The sequence below is a fragment of the Ranitomeya imitator genome, chromosome 3 (genome assembly GCF_032444005.1).
Source record: "Ranitomeya imitator isolate aRanImi1 chromosome 3, aRanImi1.pri, whole genome shotgun sequence".
NCBI lineage: Eukaryota > Metazoa > Chordata > Amphibia > Anura > Dendrobatidae > Ranitomeya > Ranitomeya imitator.
The window spans coordinates 760,432,591-760,453,415 of NC_091284.1; the positions used below are offsets into that span (position 1 = coordinate 760,432,591).

General features: G+C 47.5%; 1 protein-coding gene across 1 annotated transcript in view; it reads right to left on the reverse strand.

Annotated features, from left to right (window-relative positions):
* B3GLCT (beta 3-glucosyltransferase) overlaps window positions 1-5,139 on the reverse strand; it is a 715,243-nt gene extending 710,104 nt beyond the window's left edge. Inside the window, exon 1 of the mRNA XM_069759003.1 lies at window positions 4,991-5,139. Within this exon, the coding sequence (XP_069615104.1) occupies window positions 4,991-5,039 (49 nt within the window). The 5' untranslated portion in view covers window positions 5,040-5,139. The remainder of the gene's footprint in view (window positions 1-4,990) is intronic.
* Window positions 5,140-20,825: the final 15,686 nt, after the last annotated feature.

A 20,825-nucleotide genomic window follows, 5' to 3' on the forward strand; every position in this document is an offset into this window, starting at 1 on the left:
TTTGTGTCAATTTTTCTGCAAGCTTCAGAAAAATGTCTAAAAAAAAAAAAAAAAAAAAGACAATCATCTCTGTTGCCAATTTCTTAAGCCCCAGCAATATTTCCATGCAGGTCTCATCGCATCCCGACCACTGCAGATTGCTGGTAGAGGTCACGTGTGATAAAACGTCACCAAAGAAGGTGCGGAACTTCTGATAGGACTTCAGAAATTGGCAGCAGAGACGAGCATCAAGTAGTCTTTATATTTTTTCACTTTTTTTTTTTTTTTTTTTTTTTATCTTTCTGGATTGCCGAATTTTGGTAATACTGCAGCCAGACCAACAAAAAAAATTAAATTTACAAAAAAAATACTTTATTTGGAGGTTTTAACTTTACACTTGATAAGAAGGTTTCAAAAAAAATGTTTTAGATTTGTAAGGTTTTATCTGCTCCACGGGTCAATTTCTGCACGGGAAAATCCACATCTTGTGCAGGACATTCTCATCTACGCCACTGCTGTACAATACTGCAAATTACCTTAACAAAAATCAAAACTGAAAATCCAGAACAATTTCTGTCCGTGTGAACAAGTCCCAAGAAGCGTCTGTTATTCTCCTGTTTATGCCGAAAGAACACTGAAAACGCAAGAAACAAACCGACGGTAACAAGGAGGCTGCTCAGAACCTGGGAGACCAGATGTGAACGTGACCGATACATACACAGAGGACGAGCGGAAATCTCGCTGAACCAGGAGACGCTGCTGCTGAACAGATGCAGATTAATATAACACATTCTGCTTCATCTTCAGATACTTTCTTTAGCCAGGGGCCACACGGCAACTTTGGCTGTGACACAGGTTGTGCACGCTGCGGCTACCTTGCAGCATAGAGGCAAGTGAATGGGGTGTACTGACTTTCTGCGACCAGCCTTTGCATTACCTTGTACACTCGCTTGCAGTATGTAGCAGCGACATCCAGCAATCATTGGCCACGAGACCTGTCTAGCCGCGTGGCCCCAGCCTTAACTAATAGGATAGGACATGAGAGATCAGGGGATTGTTTCACCCATTTTATGTATTCTATTGACTGGGGAATGAGTGAATTTAGAACATGTCCACTAGGTGAATAGAAATGCCGGAATCTGCACCCTGCACCCCAATAATACTGCTATATACAAGCCACATATCCTTTGCATTCAGAGACGACAATCATTGGAGCACTACACCGGACAGAGACCTCCAGAAGGCCCACATCCTCAATATTGGGATATTTGGAAATATTTACCCTGATGTGACCAAAAATCCAAATATTTGGTCAAGTCTCATATTTGCTTTGACAAAAAGCGGAAACTTTGAATTTTCCAAATCTCCCTTTCATGAGCAGGATAAGGATTATTTCCCCAGAGGTGGAACCTAAACAAGCGGGAGATCAGAGGGGCTGCTGGAAACATCTGACTCGCATATCTCCAGGACAGACAAGATCAGAGGTGGAATCTGACCGGCTCATCAGGGGTTAAGGGGAGTCAGGATTGGGGCACTCTTACCAAGACGTCTTTGCATTAACGGCTAAGAGAATCCTACGTAATTTCTTAAGGATACAGTTTAATATCCACTAACACTGCACTAAAATAAGGGGGTCCCTCAAACTCACACAGATGGTCACAGGGGTACGATTTAAAGCAAAAAAGCAGCAATAGCGTTGTGCGGAATCCCTTGTACTGTCACAGCCAGAGACGGGCGGCATGGGGTGAACGTTCACAGTAATCAGTCTGATGGATAACTCAGGTCCTCAGCTCACGGTGGAAACTACTCAACTCTGGAGCGACGAAACGTAGCTGAAATCACCGCCATATCGTGCACATCATATATAGCTATGCTGCACGTGGCCATCAGGAACAGACATGAGCATCTCCCCATCAGACCTCACATCTGTTCTACAACATGTCAGTGATCGACTCCAGGAGGGGAGCGAATAGCGATCATCATCGGAAGGGAGAGGGGACAACCGGTCACTCATAAGCAGAAACTTACTAACAAAGCAAACCGAAAGCCTTGAGCTGTGGAACGTTATCACTTCAGCCTCAATTTTAGAACTGTGCTCAGTGTCACAGAAACCACCAACTTCAACTCAACACCCTTCACCCCACAGAGTCACAGTCTGCTGCTGACAAACTCACCTAGAGCCCAAAACCTCAACTGCGGACCCTTAACCTGACTGACAACCTCACAGAACCCAACTGCACCCACCTGCTGACAACCTGACTGACAGCGAGAACAAACCGGATATTGGCCGTCACCCCACAAATAGATTCAACCTCAAGCACCAACAACTGCAGCCGAACCGCGACTGTCACTATGTATGGGGTCAACATCAATTGTTGCTGCCATTACCCCTCCTATAACACCCCGCCATCATTCAGCTGACTGCCTCTGCCACCATCACTCCACCAGCAGCCCTCGCCGACATCAATCAGCTGGCAGCCCCCAATGCCATCATCACTCCACCGAAGCCCTCACTGCCATCATTCCTCCGACAGCCCCCCAAATGCCATCACTCTGCCGACAGCCCCCAATGACATCATCACTCCACCGAAGCCCTCGCTGCCATCATTCCTCCGACAGCCCCCCAAATGCCATCACTCCACTGACAGCCCCCCAATGCCATCATCACTCCACTGACAGCCCCCCAATGCCATCATCACTCCACCGAAGCCCTCGCTGCCATCACTCCACTGACAGCCCCCCAATGCCATCATCACTCCACTGACAGCCCCCCAATGCCATCACTCCACTGACAGCCCCCAATGCCATCATCACTCCACTGACAGCCCCCAATGCCATCACTCCACTGACAGCCCCCCAATGCCATCATCACTCCACTGACAGCCCCCCAATGCCATCATCACTCCACTGACAGCCCCCCAATGCCATCATCACTCCACTGACAGCCCCCCAATGCCATCATCACTCCACTGACAGCCCCCAATGCCATCATCACTCCACTGACAGCCCCCAATGCCATCATCACTCCACTGACAGCCCCCAATGCCATCACTCCACTGACAGCCCCCAATGCCATCACTCCACTGACAGCCCCCCAATGCCATCACTCCACTGACAGCCCCCCAATGCCATCACTCTGCCGACAGCCCCCAATGCCATCACTCTGCCGACAGCCCCCAATGCCATCACTCCGCCGACAGCCCCCAATGCCATCACTCCGCCGACAGCCCCCAATGCCATCACTCCACTGACAGCCCCCAATGCCATCACTCCACTGACAGCCCCCCAATGCCATCACTCCACTGACAGCCCCCCAATGCCATCACTCCACTGACAGCCCCCCAATGCCATCACTCCACTGACAGCCCCCCAATGCCATCACTCCACTGACAGCCCCCCAATGCCATCACTCCACTGACAGCCCCCCAATGCCATCACTCCACTGACAGCCCCCCAATGCCATCACTCCACTGACAGCCCCCCAATGCCATCACTCCACTGACAGCCCCCCAATGCCATCACTCCACTGACAGCCCCCCAATGCCATCACTCCACTGACAGCCCCCCAATGCCATCACTCCACTGACAGCCCCCCAATGCCATCACTCCACTGACAGCCCCCCAATGCCATCACTCCACTGACAGCCCCCAATGCCATCACTCCACTGACAGCCCCCAATGCCATCACTCCACTGACAGCCCCCCAATGCCATCACTCTGCCGACAGCCCCCCAATGCCATCACTCTGCCGACAGCCCCCCAATGCCATCACTCTGCCGACAGCCCCCCAATGCCATCACTCTGCCGACAGCCCCCAATGCCATCACTCCACTGACAGCCCCCCAATGCCATCACTCTGCCGACAGCCCCCCAATGCCATCACTCTGCCGACAGCCCCCCAATGCCATCACTCTGCCGACAGCCCCCAATGCCATCACTCCACTGACAGCCCCCAATGCCATCACTCCACTGACAGCCCCCAATGCCATCACTCCACTGACAGCCCCCCAATGCCATCACTCTGCCGACAGCCCCCCAATGCCATCACTCTGCCGACAGCCCCCAATGCCATCACTCCACTGACAGCCCCCCAATGCCATCACTCCGCTGACAGCCCCCCAGTCCCATCACTCCACTGACAGCCCCCCAATACCATCATCACTCCACCGAAGCCCTCGCTGCCATCACTCCACTGACAGCCCCCCAATGCCATCATCACTCCACTGACAGCCCCCCAATGCCATCATCACTCCACTGACAGCCCCCCAATCCCATCATCACTCCACTGACAGCCCCCCAATGCCATCATCACTCCACTGACAGCCCCCCAATGCCATCATCACTCCACTGACAGCCCCCCAATGCCATCATCACTCCACTGACAGCCCCCCAATGCCATCATCACTCCACTGACAGCCCCCAATGCCATCACTCCGCTGACAGCCCCCCAATGCCATCACTCCCCTGACAGCCCCCCAATGCCATCATCACTCCACTGACAGCCCCCCAATGCCATCATCACTCCACTGACAGCCCCCAATGCCATCATCACTCCACTGACAGCCCCCGAATGCCATCACTCCGTTGACAGCCCCCCAATGCCATCACTCCACTGACAGCCCCCCAATGCCATCACTCCACTGACAGCCCCCCAATGCCATCACTCCACTGACAGCCCCCCAATGCCATCACTCCACTGACAGCCCCCCAATGCCATCACTCCACTGACAGCCCCCCAATGCCATCACTATGCCGACAGCCCCCCAGTCCCATCACTTCGCTGACATCTACCTCACAACCTTTGACAAGCCGAGCTGGCATCAGTAAGCAGCACTACCATCAGAAGAAAACTACCGTAATTTGTTTTTTCCCGTGACATCGCAGCAGAGGAGGCAGCAGAGACCGGAGCCGTACACGGAGCCGTACACGGTTATCTGATGATGGGGAAAGTTTCTTCTCTGCACAGATAAAAGTTGCCGCCACTACAGAGAAGAGCGGTGCTGGTACTTACAGGGGAGGAGCAGGAGGCACAGTCCGCCCGGCATTGTCCCGGAGCTCATCCCTGTGGAGGAGACCGGAGAGCGCAGAGCTCAGCCCCGGAACGGCTCTCACATCCCCGCTGCAGCAGCCGCCGCTCCGCTCTCACACACAGCACTGACTGCCCGCCCGCACTGACAGCACCGCCAGCCCCTGCCGCTGCATGAGAGCCGCCCCCGGATTGGTCTGTCCTTGGGACATTCTGATTGGGTGCTGACAGATGCGCTCTCATTGGTTGATTGCGGTCTTTTGTGAGGGACCGGAGGGAAAAGAGGAAAGTTTGGGTTTATTATTCTGGAGGTCGCGGGCGGAGGGGGAGACGGTGCCGGTGACCAATGGCCGGAGGCCACGGGTGCGCGAGCCGGCGGCAGAGTGGGGGTCCGGCCAAGTCGGGAGCGACCTCCTTGTGTTCAGTCACATACTAGCTGCAGAGATAGGAACCTCCACCGGACCGGCCGCCTGAGAAGAGAGCCCGGCACAAGCCGGTGATTACAGGGATGTGTTAACCCTTAAAGTCGCAGCCAATTTTGTGTTTGACTGTTGCATTTTTTCCGCCATAACTATTTAGTGTGGGTGCACACGGTCAGTACACGCTGCGGGTTGGATGCTGTGTACTTGTGCAGAGTCCAGATGTTACAGCACAGTGGATGGGATCTCAGGAATCCCCATGCCCCTATGTGTCCACAGACGGACCTGCGGTGCATGTCTCCAGACCGCAGCATGTCAATTTATCTTGTCACCCGTACAATGTATAGGGTGCGGACCGTGCGGTGAATCCGCACGGCTCAGTGATCACAGAGGATTCACCTGCGTTCAATAGCCGGCAGCGGACATGTGCTGCGTCCAAAGTGCTGCCGATTACTGACCGTCTGCACATACTTAGATTTTTTCATTGCCGTGTCCGTGTGCGGCCAATTCTCTGCGGGACGAGCTGAAGTATTGGCCAATCACTTCATGTAATAGACGGGAAAACAGGCCGAGTGCAGATGGAGCACCCCGTCAGGACAAGGGGTACTCGGTACCGGGTCCCGTGGTGTTCACAGGGGGATGTCAGGGTGGCTGACCCGGTCCGTGGCCCTGGGATGTCCGTGCAAAAGGAAAAGGTCTTTAAAGGGAACCTGTCACCCCGTTTTTTCAGATTGAGATAAAAATACTGTTAAATAGGGCCTGCGCTGTGCTTTACAATAGTGTATGTAGTGTACCCTGATTCCCCACCTATGCTGCGAAATACATTACCAAAGTCGCCGTTTTCGCCTGTCAATCAGGCTGGTCAGGTCAGGTGGGCGTGGTGACATCGCTGTTTCTTCCCCAGCTTTCCGTTGGTGGCGTAGTGGTGTGCGCATGTCCAAGTGCCGAATCCACTGCGCGCACGTGAAGAAACAGCGCGCGATCTGCGCTATTACCCCTGTCATCAGTGGGGGCGGCCATCTTCCTGGGGCCGCGCGTGCGCAGATGGAGTGCTCTGCTGCACGGGGCTTCAGGAAAATGGCCGCGGGATGCCGCGCGTGCGCACGCGCGGCCCCAGGAAGATGGCCGCCCCCACCGATGACATGGGTAATAGCGCAGCTGTTTCTTCACGTGCGCGCAGTGGATTCGGCACTTGGACATGCGCACACCACTACGCCACCAACGGAAAGCTGGGGAAGAAAAGAGCGATGTCATCACGCCCACCTGACCAGCCTGATTCACAGGCGAAAACGGCGACTTTGATAATGTATTTCGCAGCATAGGTGGGGAATCAGGGTACACTACATACACTATTGTAACGCACAGCGCAGGCCCTATTTAACAGTATTTTTATCTCAATCTGAGAAAACGGGGTGACAGGTTCCCTTTAAGGGGAATGTTCGTGACGCCACCTGTGGTATTCGGTCAGGGTGACCGACGCTGCTTTAAGGGGTCCGCTGGGGTGATGTTTTGGCAGCTAGATGGTATACCTTCCCACAGGTGAAGTAAATCCCCAGGGCTTCCCGGTGTGTAGATGGTGAATGGTGCAGTGAAGAACGAGGACACAAGTTTGCAGTCTCTTTACCTTTACTGAAGGCTTCAGCATCTGCAGTCCAGAGCACCAGATCACAGGGCAGGCAGAGTCCGGCCGATTCAGAGGCAAGTCCAGAGTCCCCTTGTCCAGGTGGAAATCAATAGCCTTTCCTTGCGCTGTAGTGGTGTAGTCCCTTACTGCATAAGCTTCAAATAAGGTCCTCACAGATGTGGTGTCTCTCTCTCTGTCCCCCGTAGTCGAATAGGACAAAACCCGTATGACCGGTGGCTTGAGGCTGTTTATAGGGACTCTAGCATGCCCGGCCTCTGAGGGGTGCCACCGTGCCTCCTGGGTGTAGGTGTGGACAGGTAACATGCAATTAGCTGTCCTGCCGGTCTCTGAACTAAGGCACAGAGGTCCTTACTACCTCGGTGTTCCAGCTACCCATGTTCTGCGCCTCAGAAGGAGGCAGCCTGTTCGTGGCTGGTCCCCTTCTGGTATCCTTTGCTTTGCCTTCCTTCACGCTCGCTGCAATACAATTCTGCTTTCAAAGTGTCTCTTTCTGGGAGCTGCAGCTCTTAGGGCATGCACAGCTCTGTGGACCCTGTCCTCTGACAGGAATTCGCTCCTGCCAGGAACAGCTTCCCTGAAGGACTGTCTGACTTTCCCTACAGACTACCAGTTATATATATGGGGAGTCACCTAGTAAATAGGATCAAAAGCTTTCCCTGGTGGCCTGGAGTATGAATGTGTTGCATGTTTGTGATACCTGGATGCAGTTATCCTTCCTTGCCTCCGAAAGTAGCATCACTCTCCCCGTGAGTAAAGCGACATTACTGCGACGACCAGGGCCCTGGGGCGCCGCACAGAAAAAAAAGCCCAAATCCACTACAGTTACAGTGTTTTCTGGTTACAGATCCATTGTGCTGTATCAGTGACCTGGTGACACGAAGCCTCACCTGCCATCACAGCCATGCCAAACTTCAAAATTCGGAACTTTCTAAATAAAATTATCGGAGATTAGTGACACGAACGTCTATAGTGCCAATCTCTGCGGAGGAGGCCTGTGCGAGTCCGTCTGCCCCAGTAATAGAATGGCAGAACTTTCAACCTTTAAGGACAGTGATGGCCACTACACAAAATATGATGCACTCAAAGCCCCCAACACAGTATGATGCCCATTGTTATGATCAGGTGGCCTTGGAGCAGCATGAAAACTTTCTCTGGAGTAGGTGGTAACTATACGGACCGCAAACCCTGATCTTAACACCGCAACTAGAAGTAGCCGTGGGGTGTGCCTAACAAAACCTAGACACCTCGACACAGCCGGAGAACTAAATACCCCTAAAGATGGAAATAGGAAAACTATCTTGCCTCAGAGTAGACCCCCAAAGGATAGGCAGCCCCCCACAAATAATGACTGTGAGTTGGAGAGGAAAAGACACACGCAGGCAGAAAACAGGCTTAGCAAAGGAGGCCACTTCTAGCTAAAGAGAAAAGGACAGGACAGGATACTAAGCGGTCAGCATAAAAATACTACAAAAATATCCACAGCAGAAAATACAAAACTCCACCACCTAACTAAAGATGTGGAGAGTATAACTGCAACTCCAGAGAATCCAACCAGACCGAGAAAAACAACTGACACAGTCTAAGCTGGACAAATAGAAACAAAAGATCAGCACTGAAAATAAGCACACAGCAAGTGTGCTTCAGAAAAAGAAACAGACACTTATCTTTGCTGAACTGGCAGCTAAGGCAGAGATCAAATACTTCCAAAGAAACATTGACAACTGGCAAGGGCTAATGAATCCTGCACACTTAAATATCCCAGTCAGAACAGCAATTAGCAGATACACCTGGCCAGGACTGTGACTCATAGACAACTGCATTCCCACCTACCACCACTGGAGGGAACCCAAGAGCAGAATTCACAACAGCCCATATTGTGATCTTTTCCACATGTCATGAAAGCCCCACACGTGTGATGTCCACACAAACCTCCTACACAGTATGATAGCCCTCACACGCTGTATGATTGACTTCTTACCTCAGTCTCCCTGGTACCTACAGTACAGAGCAACAAGCTTGAACAGCAGTGTGAGCTGACTCTTCTTACTTCAGTTTCCCTGGTACCTACAGTACAGAGCAACAAGAGTGAACAGCAGTGTGAGCAGCCTCTTCTTACCTCAGTCTCCCTGGTACCTACTGTACAATGCAACAAGCGTGAACAGCAGTGTGAGCATCCTCTTCTTACCTCAGTCTCCCTGGTACCTACAGTACAGAGCAACAAGAGTGAACAGCAGTGTGAGCAGCCTCTCCTTACTTCATTACCACTGCTATCACCATTATTGCATCAGCATATCCACTATCATCACATGTTCCTACACATGAAAGAGAGGAGAGTCACGTGCTCACAGACTCTTTTGTCCCATTAACTTATTAGGGCAGGCTTATGTTAGTGTAACAAAATGTTCCGATGATCTATAGTGATTGTCTCCCAAAACAAATTAAGTTGTGATGTGCTAATTAAAGGTGTTTAGAAATTTATAATTTACATTTCCTATAGGTATTAATTCTTTTAATTCCTAGTTGTATTCAACATGACTCTGAAGGCACATTCTAAAGTAGAGCATTGGCTTCATGAATATATTTTAATGTATTTTTTTCTAGACAATAAATATTCTCAAGCGAGTTTTATTTGTGGTACGGTATGTCAATTTCCCTCTTGTTAGGCACACCTGGTGAGGTGGATATACAGAGCTGCAGGTCAAGTTGGACACCCAAACCTAGGACATTGGCATGTAGAACAGCGAGGACTTGATGTCCTTTTTGAGGACTCAGCATCTCTCCTCGAGACCAAACACCTTGTTGTCTATTGAGTAAAGGACCAGTCCAGAATCTGGTAGATTTCATTTCCTGGGTGAGAGAAAGAAGTAGGAAATGTTTTGACTGTAGATGAGAATTTGTTGATGACCAGGGAATGGAAGCATTTGGTATTTTTAGTGCAGGGGGTAGCTTTAGAATGTGACCAAGTTCATTTGCATAACAATTTGGTATGGTCCAATGACCTGAGGAGTCAACCTTTTGCAACAAGTCTTTGACCATTTTAGTGAAAAGCCAAACTGTCTCTGGGAGCAAAGCTGATAACAAGTCAACAGTGTTCATCAGTACTACTCTTTGGGTACCGTCACACAGTGGCATTTTGATCGCTACGACTGCACGATCCGTGACGCTCCAGCATCGTAACAATATCACTCCAGCGTCGTAAACTGCTGTCACACTTTGCAATGTACGACTCTGGAGCGATAATTTCATGACGTATGTGCGATGTAGAAGCCGTTGGTTACTATGCGCACATCGTATACATATCGTGCACACCTTTGTTACATCATGCGATCATGCCGCCACAGCGGGACACTAGACGACGAAAGAAAGTTTCAAACGATCTGCTACGACGTACGATTCTCAGCGGGGTCCCTGATCACAGGAGCGTGTCAGACACTGCGAGATCGTAACTATATCGCTGGAACGTCACGAATCGTGCCGTCGTAGCGATCAAAATGCCACTGTGTGACGGTACCCTTTGCTTTAACTGCAGTCAAATTAGATTGTACCTCAGTCTAGATGTTATTATTGTCTTGAGAGATAACATCACAGCAGGAATTGGACTTTTAGGTGAAATTGACAATGGCAGGTGATGTTCTCAGCCATGCACAGTAACGGAGATTTCGTAGACTCGGAAACCAAATTGTTGTGAGCAAACGTAGCCCAAGGAAGAAAATTTGCCCAATTATCATCATGGGAATTGGAGAAAATTCATAAATATTGCTCTATGCAAGGGCATAAATACAGTCACATGCCAAAATTAGTTGTCAGCTTCAGAAGTGGGCGCCGCATGGTGTGGGAGCACTGGGAAGGTAAGTAGGAGCATTTGTTTTTCTTTCTGTTTATTGAACAAGAGCAGAGCCATATACCAGGATGGGGGCCATATACCAGGATGGGAGCCATATAACAGAATGGGGCCATATACCAGGATTGGGCCCCATATGTCAGGATGAGGGACATATACCAGGATGAGGGACATATACCAGGATGGGAGCCATATAACAGAATGGGGCCATATACCAGGATTTGGCCCCATATGTCAGGATGAGGGACATATACCAGGATGGAGGTCCCATAAATCAGGATGAGGGCCATATACCAGGATGGGTGATATATACCAGGAAGGGGCCATATACCAAGACGGGGCCATATACTAGGATGGGGGCCAGGATAAGGGCCATATACCTGGATGAGGGTCATATACCAGGATGGGGGACACATTCCTTGATAAGGGATATATACTAGTATGGGGGACAAATACCAGGATCGGCTGTACTATTATACTACATGTAAGACTTTGGGCTGTGCATTATACTACATGAAGGACTATGAGCTGTGTATTATACTGTATGGAGTACTATGGGGAGTGCATTATACTACATGGATGATTATGGGCTAAGGTTGCGTGTCCACGATCAGGATGGCCGGCGGTATCGTCGGAGCGGCTTTGCCGCTCTGCGCTAAGCCCCGCCCCCTTCTGGGACGCGATGATGCCGGATGTGTTCACAGCACACATCCGGCATCATCGCACCCATCGCATAGGGCCCTGTGCTATATCTTGCGGCGACGCAGCGTCGCCGCAAGATATACGGACATGCTGCGATCTGAAAAGACGCGCAGCATGTCCGGAGTCGCAGGGCCGCCGCGTGCGTGTTACCACACATAGTGGAGACGGGATTTCATTAAATCCCCTCCACTATGCTGTAACATCTGGATGCTGCGTGTTTGACGCTGCGGCTCTATGCAGCGTCAAACACGCAGCATTTACTGCACGTGGACACATACCCTAAGACACAGAGGTTGCAAGGCCGTGCTGCTGTGTGATTAATTTAGACTGGCACTACCAAAAACTGATGAATATGCCCCTTCTTAACCAGGAAACATGGCCACCTCTGTTGCACTGCAGAGCTAGCCGATAATTAGGCCTTGAGCAGTAAACTGTAGAATTAAAAATCCTTTTGTTCTTGCCAATGGAGATGTTTTTTATTTAGATATTAATGGAAAAGGTGCTTGTTCTTACATGCAATACAAAACCCAGTGTGAATGATTCCTTTAGGTTTCATATATTATCATTTCTAAAAGTAGTTTATAAACATATTCAGCAGGACAATAGATGTACAGAACAGTAATAGATGGCTGCAAAAAGATTGATAGTGGTGTATTCCCGGTCACTAGTCTTTAGCACTGCAATTACTATAGGATGTTCAAGTGAGGTGTTTCACTGATGGTCAACCAACATTTGACAGATTGTATTTTATGAACTAAAGCTAGAAAAACACCATAGCCTGAGACATTCTCATATTTCACTATAAACTTTAAAAGATTATCTGACCTCAGCAACAAAAAAAGCAAAAAAAGGATACTCAGAATAAACGTAAAAAATGTATGAAAAAATGCTTCTGAAGACATCTAAATGTTAATGTTATTTTATGCCTTAGAAAATGATGCAAAAAATCAGTGTGAGTTAAGCTGTGTTTAGACTTTACATTATGTACCTGGATCGTGCTCATTGTCTACTAAATGGAAGTTTTCTAATGAAAGACTTATTACATTCAATTAACATTACAATACATAGTGTTATTAGCATTATTACGGCCCTCAGCAGTTTTATTATGCTACTGGATACAAACAATAAAACTTTTTCTGCTCAACTATTTAACCCTTTCACTCATAATCTGGAAAAGATTCTGGTGTGACTGCACGTAAGGCCGGGGACACACACAACGTATAAAAAAACGGTCCGTTTTTCACGGACGAGAATCGCACAAATGTTAACAAAACAGTGATCCGTCTGCAGTGCGAGGATGCGATTTTCTTGCATCAAATTATCCGTGTGACATCCGTATGGCATTCGTTTGGCGAAATTTTCTCGCAGGCTTGCAAAACAGACATACAATGGATCCATGGGCTCAAATAATAGTAAAAACATATATACTGTATATGAGATATGTGAGACACATATATATATATATAAATATATAATACAGCGCTAGATAGGAGAAAAGCCGGTAATTCAATTTGGGCGCTCTAGCTATTAAATTTAAGGGTTAAATGGCAGAAAAAATTGGTGTGGGCTCCCGCGCAATTTTTTCCGCCAGAGTAGTAAAGCCAGTGACTGAGGGCAGAAATTAATAGCCTGGAGAGGGTCCATGGTTATTCCCCCCCGGCTAAAAACATCTGCCCCCAGCCACCCCAGAAAAGGCACATCTGGAAGATGCGCCTATTCTGGCTCTTGGCCACTCTCTTCCCATTCCCGTGTAGCGGTGAGATATGGGGTAATGAAGGGTTAATGTCACCTTGCTATTGTAAGGTGACATTAAGCCAGATTAATAATGGAGAGGCGTTAATTATGACACCTATCCATTATTAATCCAATAGTATGAAATGGTTAAAAACACATACACACATTATTACAAAGTATTTTAATGAAATAAATACACAGGTTTTTGTAATATTTTATTATACTGGTAACCCACCTGAAGACCCTCGTTCTGTAAAAAAGGTAAAATAAAAAAACAACAATATCCCATACCTTCCGATGATCAGTCTCGTCCCACGCTGTAAATCCATCAGAAGAGGTTAACTAATTTTACAAGCAGAAGCCTGCTAATGCAGCCGCCCCTGCCTGTAAAACCCCGGCGAATGAATGGAATGTAAGTGAATGACCTGTAGTTACCTTCATTTGTATTTGACCATAATTGAAAAAAATGGATGACACATGCACGGTAAAAAAATAGACCCCAATGCAAGGGGATGAGTATCACACAGATGAAAAATAATTTAGCCCCGATTCATCACTTTTTTAGCCACTTTCCTTTTTTGTCTTGTGTTATTATTACTTGTTTTTTTTTGGGGGGGGGGCAAATTTATCTAACACACGATTCATGAATTTGGTGAAAACTATAACTTTTGGTGTACTCAAAAACACATAAGAGAAGGGGAGAAGAGTGACTTTAATGAAGTTACGCCAAATTTTGCAATTTTTTAAAAAGACGCAGAAAGCAAAATTGGCCGTGAGTTATCATTAGACTCTGCACAAACGGCAGGAAAAAAGAAAAAAAGAACACAGGCGAGCACAAATAAAATAGACTTATAAAGTGATGCAAATCGACCTATGAATTGGATGTTAACAAAAAAGGAGCAAAACTGCACAAAAAACTGGCGCAAAAGAAGTAATAAATTGGAGTGGTTTTTTTCTGGACACCCAGTAGTAAAGCTTAACTCACATTTGCTACCAGAGAGAAGTACCGCACATGCACTCCCATTCCCATTTACTGCAATAGAAAGTCCATTTACCAAAACTGGGGATAGAGATCTTCTCATTCTAGGGACTTGTGCAATGTCACTCTTTAGTGACAGGTGAGCTTTGAATAAGTCAGCATGGGGTAAAATGTAAAAAATAGCTGCATTTCCAATTGTTAATGGAAAAAGGATGATACAAGATATAAAATCTATACTGACATTTTGAAACCTGTAGGAACTGAATGAACCAAATTAAAGTTACCGTATGTAAGACTCCGCCCCCTGAGCTCAGAGCATGAGGCTGTAGAGTGAGAGGCTCCAGGGGAAAGCATCACAATCCGGCAAAAAACCGACTAAATCCCAGCCATCCAGTCCCAAAAACACACAGGATTGGTCCGGGATACAACCTAGTCCCTTCCCAGACCTACATTTCCCACTTTGGAGGACTTTTGTAATTGAGGCCTACTCACACCTCTGAGGCCTGGGCCTAAATTTCTACAGCCAGCCGGCTGCAACGCTTCTACAGCGTCACCGCACATCCCCGGACACAGCGAGGTTCCTCCAGGGCCCAGACAAGACCGAAAAGGGGCTGAATATCAGGGCCCCCCACGGGCATCGGGACCGCTGTGACAAGGTGAGGCTGCCGCGGCTGAGCCGCCATTGAAGTGCCTCCCTCCCTCTCCCTCAGCGCCCGACAGCGGTGAGCGGGTGCCCAAGAGCCCGCATCATCCACCGCCAGGAGCGCCAGGAAAAGAGAAGCGGCACAGAAGACCCGGTCACCGGAACTACAACGGAGGTGACCGGCGAGGCGGTGAGTGTCACCGCTGCAGAGCCGCCACAGAGAAATCTCTTCCTCCACGGCACCCGGCAACGGAGCGGGTGCACAAAGCCTGCGGCCCACACCGAGACCGGGCGCAGAGGGGCGCAGAGAAGCGACCGTCGCGGCAGCGGCCGGCAGCCCTACAACCCCACTGCCGACGGATTAGCAGCAGAAGCGGTCCGGGACTCGGCGCGGGGCGGGAGATACATCCGGTCTCCGGCCGCGCCGGAGTCCTCTGCCTGTGAGCCCGCAGCAGCGGCGGGAAAGCAACCGCTCCCCTCCTCTCCCCACACCGAGTGAGCGATACAACAAGCGGGGGAGAGACCAGACCCTGCTTTACCCACCTGGACACAGCAGCAGCACAGCTCCAGAGGCAGCACAGATCCAGATCCAGCGCCTGGGTCACCCTGAATCAACAGGACAGCAGACACAAGCAAAATCACTACCAAGGCACAGCAGGTAGGAGGTAAGAGCCCCTCCTCCCCCTGCTCCAAGCACCCGGCCAGTCTGCCCACATAATACAATACAATAGCTGCAGCACAGCAGCAGCAGCTCACAGGTCTCAGTGCCCCTGCCAGCTAAATCATTACAGTAACTGTTACCCTTCTGCGCTCCAAAGCTCCACTCAAGAAGCTCCAGCGCCATTTTCTCACAGCTACCAGCGCTCCATAATAAGTGCCCAGAGACGTATTCACAAAGCTGCTGCGCAACTTCCGTAGCATCACAGCGCTACACAGCCCTATCTAAAACGCTCCAGCGACATACCCTTACTGTCACATACGCTTTAATCACAGTTCTCTGAAACCAGTTCACATCTTGAATTAATCCCACAGATCATCTAGTGGCCTTACTCTGTCCCGCACAGACCCAAAAAAAGACCACTGAGCCACATAATTCCCGCTAAAAATCACTCAAAAGCGGCGGCTCCCACACCGGATCCCCCCGGTACTATCCTACCATTACCCAGCTAACTCAATCCAACCATCATGAGCTTCTCTAGACCTAAGGGGCTCTCACAGTCCCAACAATCTCCTAAATCACAAAATGCTGCAAAACAAAACATATAGCAGCCACAAACCTCACAAGGACCAAGTATACCTCATTAGTCCCATTAGAGCCAGATCCAGATCCAGATCGCCTCAGAGAGACGCTAACCAACAACCATTAGTTAGAAGAAAAACAAAAATGGATGAAAATCCCCACCAGTTGGAAAAAATGGACTCCTCCCTTTCCTCAAAAAGAAGTATGCCAGGGGCAATGGGCGAAAAATACGTAAACCTCAGAAACATTAGCGACTCTGATGAATCATACAATGATTGCAGCCCCAACCAAAGTCCTGAAAAACAAAGACTCAGAAGGGAGAGCCCACCCCGTGCCCAACCAGGATTAAACCACCATAACCAAGAACTACAACCAAACATGATTGAGGAAATCAGATCCATGATCAGAGATGAATTCAAAATTCAAAAACAAGAATGGAGAGTAGAGTTCGACACGATGTGCGACAAAATCAATAAACAAGTTGAGAACCACGAAAAAAGAATCCAAAAAATAGAAAAGAGCACTGCAGAATCAACCGTTGACCTAGAGAACCTTTCAGCAGAGATCCACAAACTAAAAATTAAAATGGCAGACATCGAGGACAGGGGACGCTGAAATAACTTAAAAATCAGAGGGATTTCGGAATCAGTTAAACAGGAAGATCTCACACAACACATCCAGGACATATTCAAAACAGCAATCCCGGAATTGTCCCCCTCCGATCTCATAATCGACAGAGCCCACAGACTCCCCCGTCCTCCCAAAATAGCCTCAGATGTCCCAAGGGACACCATCCTAAGGATTCACTTCTTCCAAACCAAGGAGAAAATTACCAACTACCTTAGAGCGAACAAGTTTTTCCCCGAACCCTACAAGGACCTGAAGGTCTTCCCAGACCTATCTAGAGAAACTTTAGAAGGCCACAGGGATTTCAGCAAGATCACTTCTTTCCTTAGGGAAAAAGACATTCCCTACAAATGGGGCTTTCCGCTAAAATTACTGGTGAGCTTCAGAGGACGGACCATTCCGATCTTCTCACCTAGAGATGGAATGGACTTCATTGACTCAATCAAAGACTCCCCCACCTCCACCAGAACCAAAAATTGAAGAATGTCACTTATATTCCTGTTGGGAGACTGCAAGTTGTAAATTGCTGATTAGATTTCTCTGCTACCAGGATGCTTTCCCTGTTTGCTTCCCTTTTTTCACAGGAGTTTTCCCGTCGAGAGGAGGTAGCATCCCTTCGGGTCTACCTGTCCATATATTCTACATTAATAAACAGGACTAACCATTTTTTCTCTTTCAGGAACTGATACCAAAATCTGAAAATTGTTGTATAGTTAATTCAAGTTATAGCCGTTTTCAATAATTGTAATTTTTCTGGTTACTTCCTAAACTTATCCCTATTTTCCAGTCACTCAGCAAAAACGCATAATGGAGCTGAACTTGACCTCATACAACGTGAGAGGGCTCAACAACCCTAGAAAAAGACACGCACTGTGGAGAGAGCTGACCGAGTCCAAGGCCAACATTATCTGCTTACAGGAAACCAAATTCCTGGAAGGTAACCACCCTTATTTTAAACACCACAAATACCCACACATGTTCGAATCTTGTAACACAAAGAAAAGAGCAGGAGTCCTAACATTGATTGAGAGCTCAATCCCGTTTGAGACCCTAGGTGAATTTAAAGATAAAAATGGCCGCTTCCACATACTCATTTGTAAAATAAACGATCAGGAGTGTACGATAGCAAACATTTACGCCCCAAATGTTGGCCAGGTCCCATTCCTGAACAAAATCGTGAAAAAAATCGAAGAGGTCAGGAGAGGCAATCTGTTTCTGCTGGGGGACTTCAATGTCACCCCGGACAACAGGTTGGACTCCTCCTCCAAAAACAGACCCGCTAATGACTGCCTCAATAACTGGCTAGATAACAATGAACTATTTGACGGCTTCAGGTGCCTTAACGCCAATTCTAAAGAATATACACACTTCTCGGACATCCATCAATCAGCCGCGAGAATAGACTTAATTGTCACAGACATCCACTCCCTGACAAAATTCAAGGAAATATCAATTGGAGTTAGGTCAATTTCGGACCATGCTCCTGTCTACGGGAAACTCACAATAGGTCCCCCTCTCCTAAATGCCAGATTATGGAGATGTAGCGCCAAAATCCTACACAATCCAACTAATAAAAACACTATACAAAGCGCAATAAATAACTACTTTGAGGTCAACAAATCAGAGTCAACTAATCCTTGCATCAATTGGTGCGCACACAAGGCGGTTATCAGAGGACTGTTGCTGGGAATGGCATCCAGGGAAAAAAAGGAGTCTAGGAGAATAATTAAAGACCTATCTAATAAAATTCGGACACTAGAAAACAATATACTAAACAATAACACAGCCCCCCAGAACACCCAAAAGGAGCTTTCCAAACTAAGATCAGAATTAAGAGAGACCCTATTTTCGCCATATGACAACATAGTTAAAATGTCAAACTACAAATTTTATACATCACACAACAAACCTACTAAATACATGGCCAATAAAATAAGAACGAACAGAATCAAAAGTAGAATCAACAGAATTAACAAGCTAGATGGGTCAGGTAAAATCTCCCACCCTAACGAGATAGCAAATGAATTTGCAACATTCTACACCAAGCTTTATAACATAAACCCCCAAAATAACGACTCCACAGACAATTTGGTCAAAATAAACAAAATCAAAGACTTTCTAAAACAAATAAACCTCCCCACCCTAACCCTAGAAGAACTTACCGCCCTCAAAGCCCCTATAACGCCCGACGAAATAGAAAACACTATCAAAGGGTTTGGCCTTCACAAGTCCCCAGGCCCCGATGGATTCTCAAATGCATACTATAAAACTTTCTCAAAAAATCTTTCCCCACACCTAGCAGAGGTTTTCAACTTTATCTTCCATGGCGGCTCCTTCCCCTCAGAAATGTTAGCGGCCACAATTTCGGTTATCCCCAAATTAAAAGGAGATCCTGAGGCCATGGAAAATTTTAGACCTATCTCCCTAATAAACGTTGATGTCAAGATTTATTCAAAAATCCTTGCAGATAGGATCGGCCTGGTGATTCCAAGGTTGATTCAAAACGACCAAATGGGATTCGTAAGAGGTAGGCAACCAGCGGATTCTACTAGAAGAATCATTAATATCTTAAGCTGGGCTAGGAAACAGGGAATCCCCATGACTCTACTGTTGCTTGATGCTGAAAAGGCCTTCGACAGAGTGGATTGGGATTTCTTGAGAGAATGCCTAAACAAATTTGGCTTCGACAAACCCCTGACATCACACATAATGGCCCTATACTCAGATCCCAAGGCCAGCGTCTACTGCAACTGTCAAATTTCGGACCCCTTTAGTATCAGGAACGGTACTAGACAAGGTTGCCCACTCTCCCCGATCCTATTTAACCTAGTAATTGAACCACTGGCAGAAATTATAAGATCCAATAACAAAATAACAGGCATTTCCACACCCACCAGACACCACAAAATCTCCCTCTTTGCAGACGACATTATTCTATCCCTCTCCAACCCAGAAACCTCAATTCCCGAAGCACTCCAAACTATCGAAAGATTCTCCTCATTCTCAAACTTTAAAATTAATAAAGCTAAATCCAATATACTCCCAACAGGTCTTAGTGAAGCCCAAGCCCATACTATAAAAAACCTAACAACCCTAAACTGGTGTGAAAAAGAACTCACTTACCTAGGTATCATAATAAATAAAACAAATATAGGGACAATAAAATCTAACTTCAATCTACTGAAAGAAATACTAAACAAGGAAACCATAACACATAGGCACAACACAATTACATGATGGGGCAGAGCTCTGACAATGGGTCTATTCATTCTACCTAGACTTTTATACATCCTGAGATGTGTCCCCCTACCATTTTCAGACATCAGCTTCACACACCTACAGGAACAGATAAAAACCTTTATCTGGAACTCAAAAAAGCCACGTACTGCCACCCAAACTCTTTTTAAAAGAAAAATAAACGGAGGGATTAATATCCCAAACATAAAAGCCCACTTCCACACACTGCTTATAAAACAGAGTATCCACTGGATGCAGAACTCCAACCCGCCAGTATGGCTTGATCTCGAGACAGCACTAAATAACAATAGCCACCCAAAATCGATTATATACAAATCAATATTTGGCAACCTCCCAAATTCAGTCTCCCACCCCATCTTTCAGGCAACAGCCTCAGCCTGGAAAAAATTATCACTCCAAAAGAAAGGCCTTAAACACTCAGCTATATTAAGATACATTCCCATCTCCTTGGCCTATTCCATAATTGGCCAAACTTTGCCAAAAATTTGGTCAGACTCAAAAATTAAGAAGATTGGGGACATACACTCAGGAGAGACCTTTATAAGCTTCCAAAATATGAAACGCCAATATGGCACTCAACCATCCTCTTTCCTAGAGTTTCTTATACTCAAAAAGAACATAGGATCTTTTATGGGGAGGAGACCCAAATTATCAGAATCATCCATTAAACTCCTAAGCAATATTGGACATAGCATATTTTGGAGCCACAAATTCATTTATAGCAATTTCAAC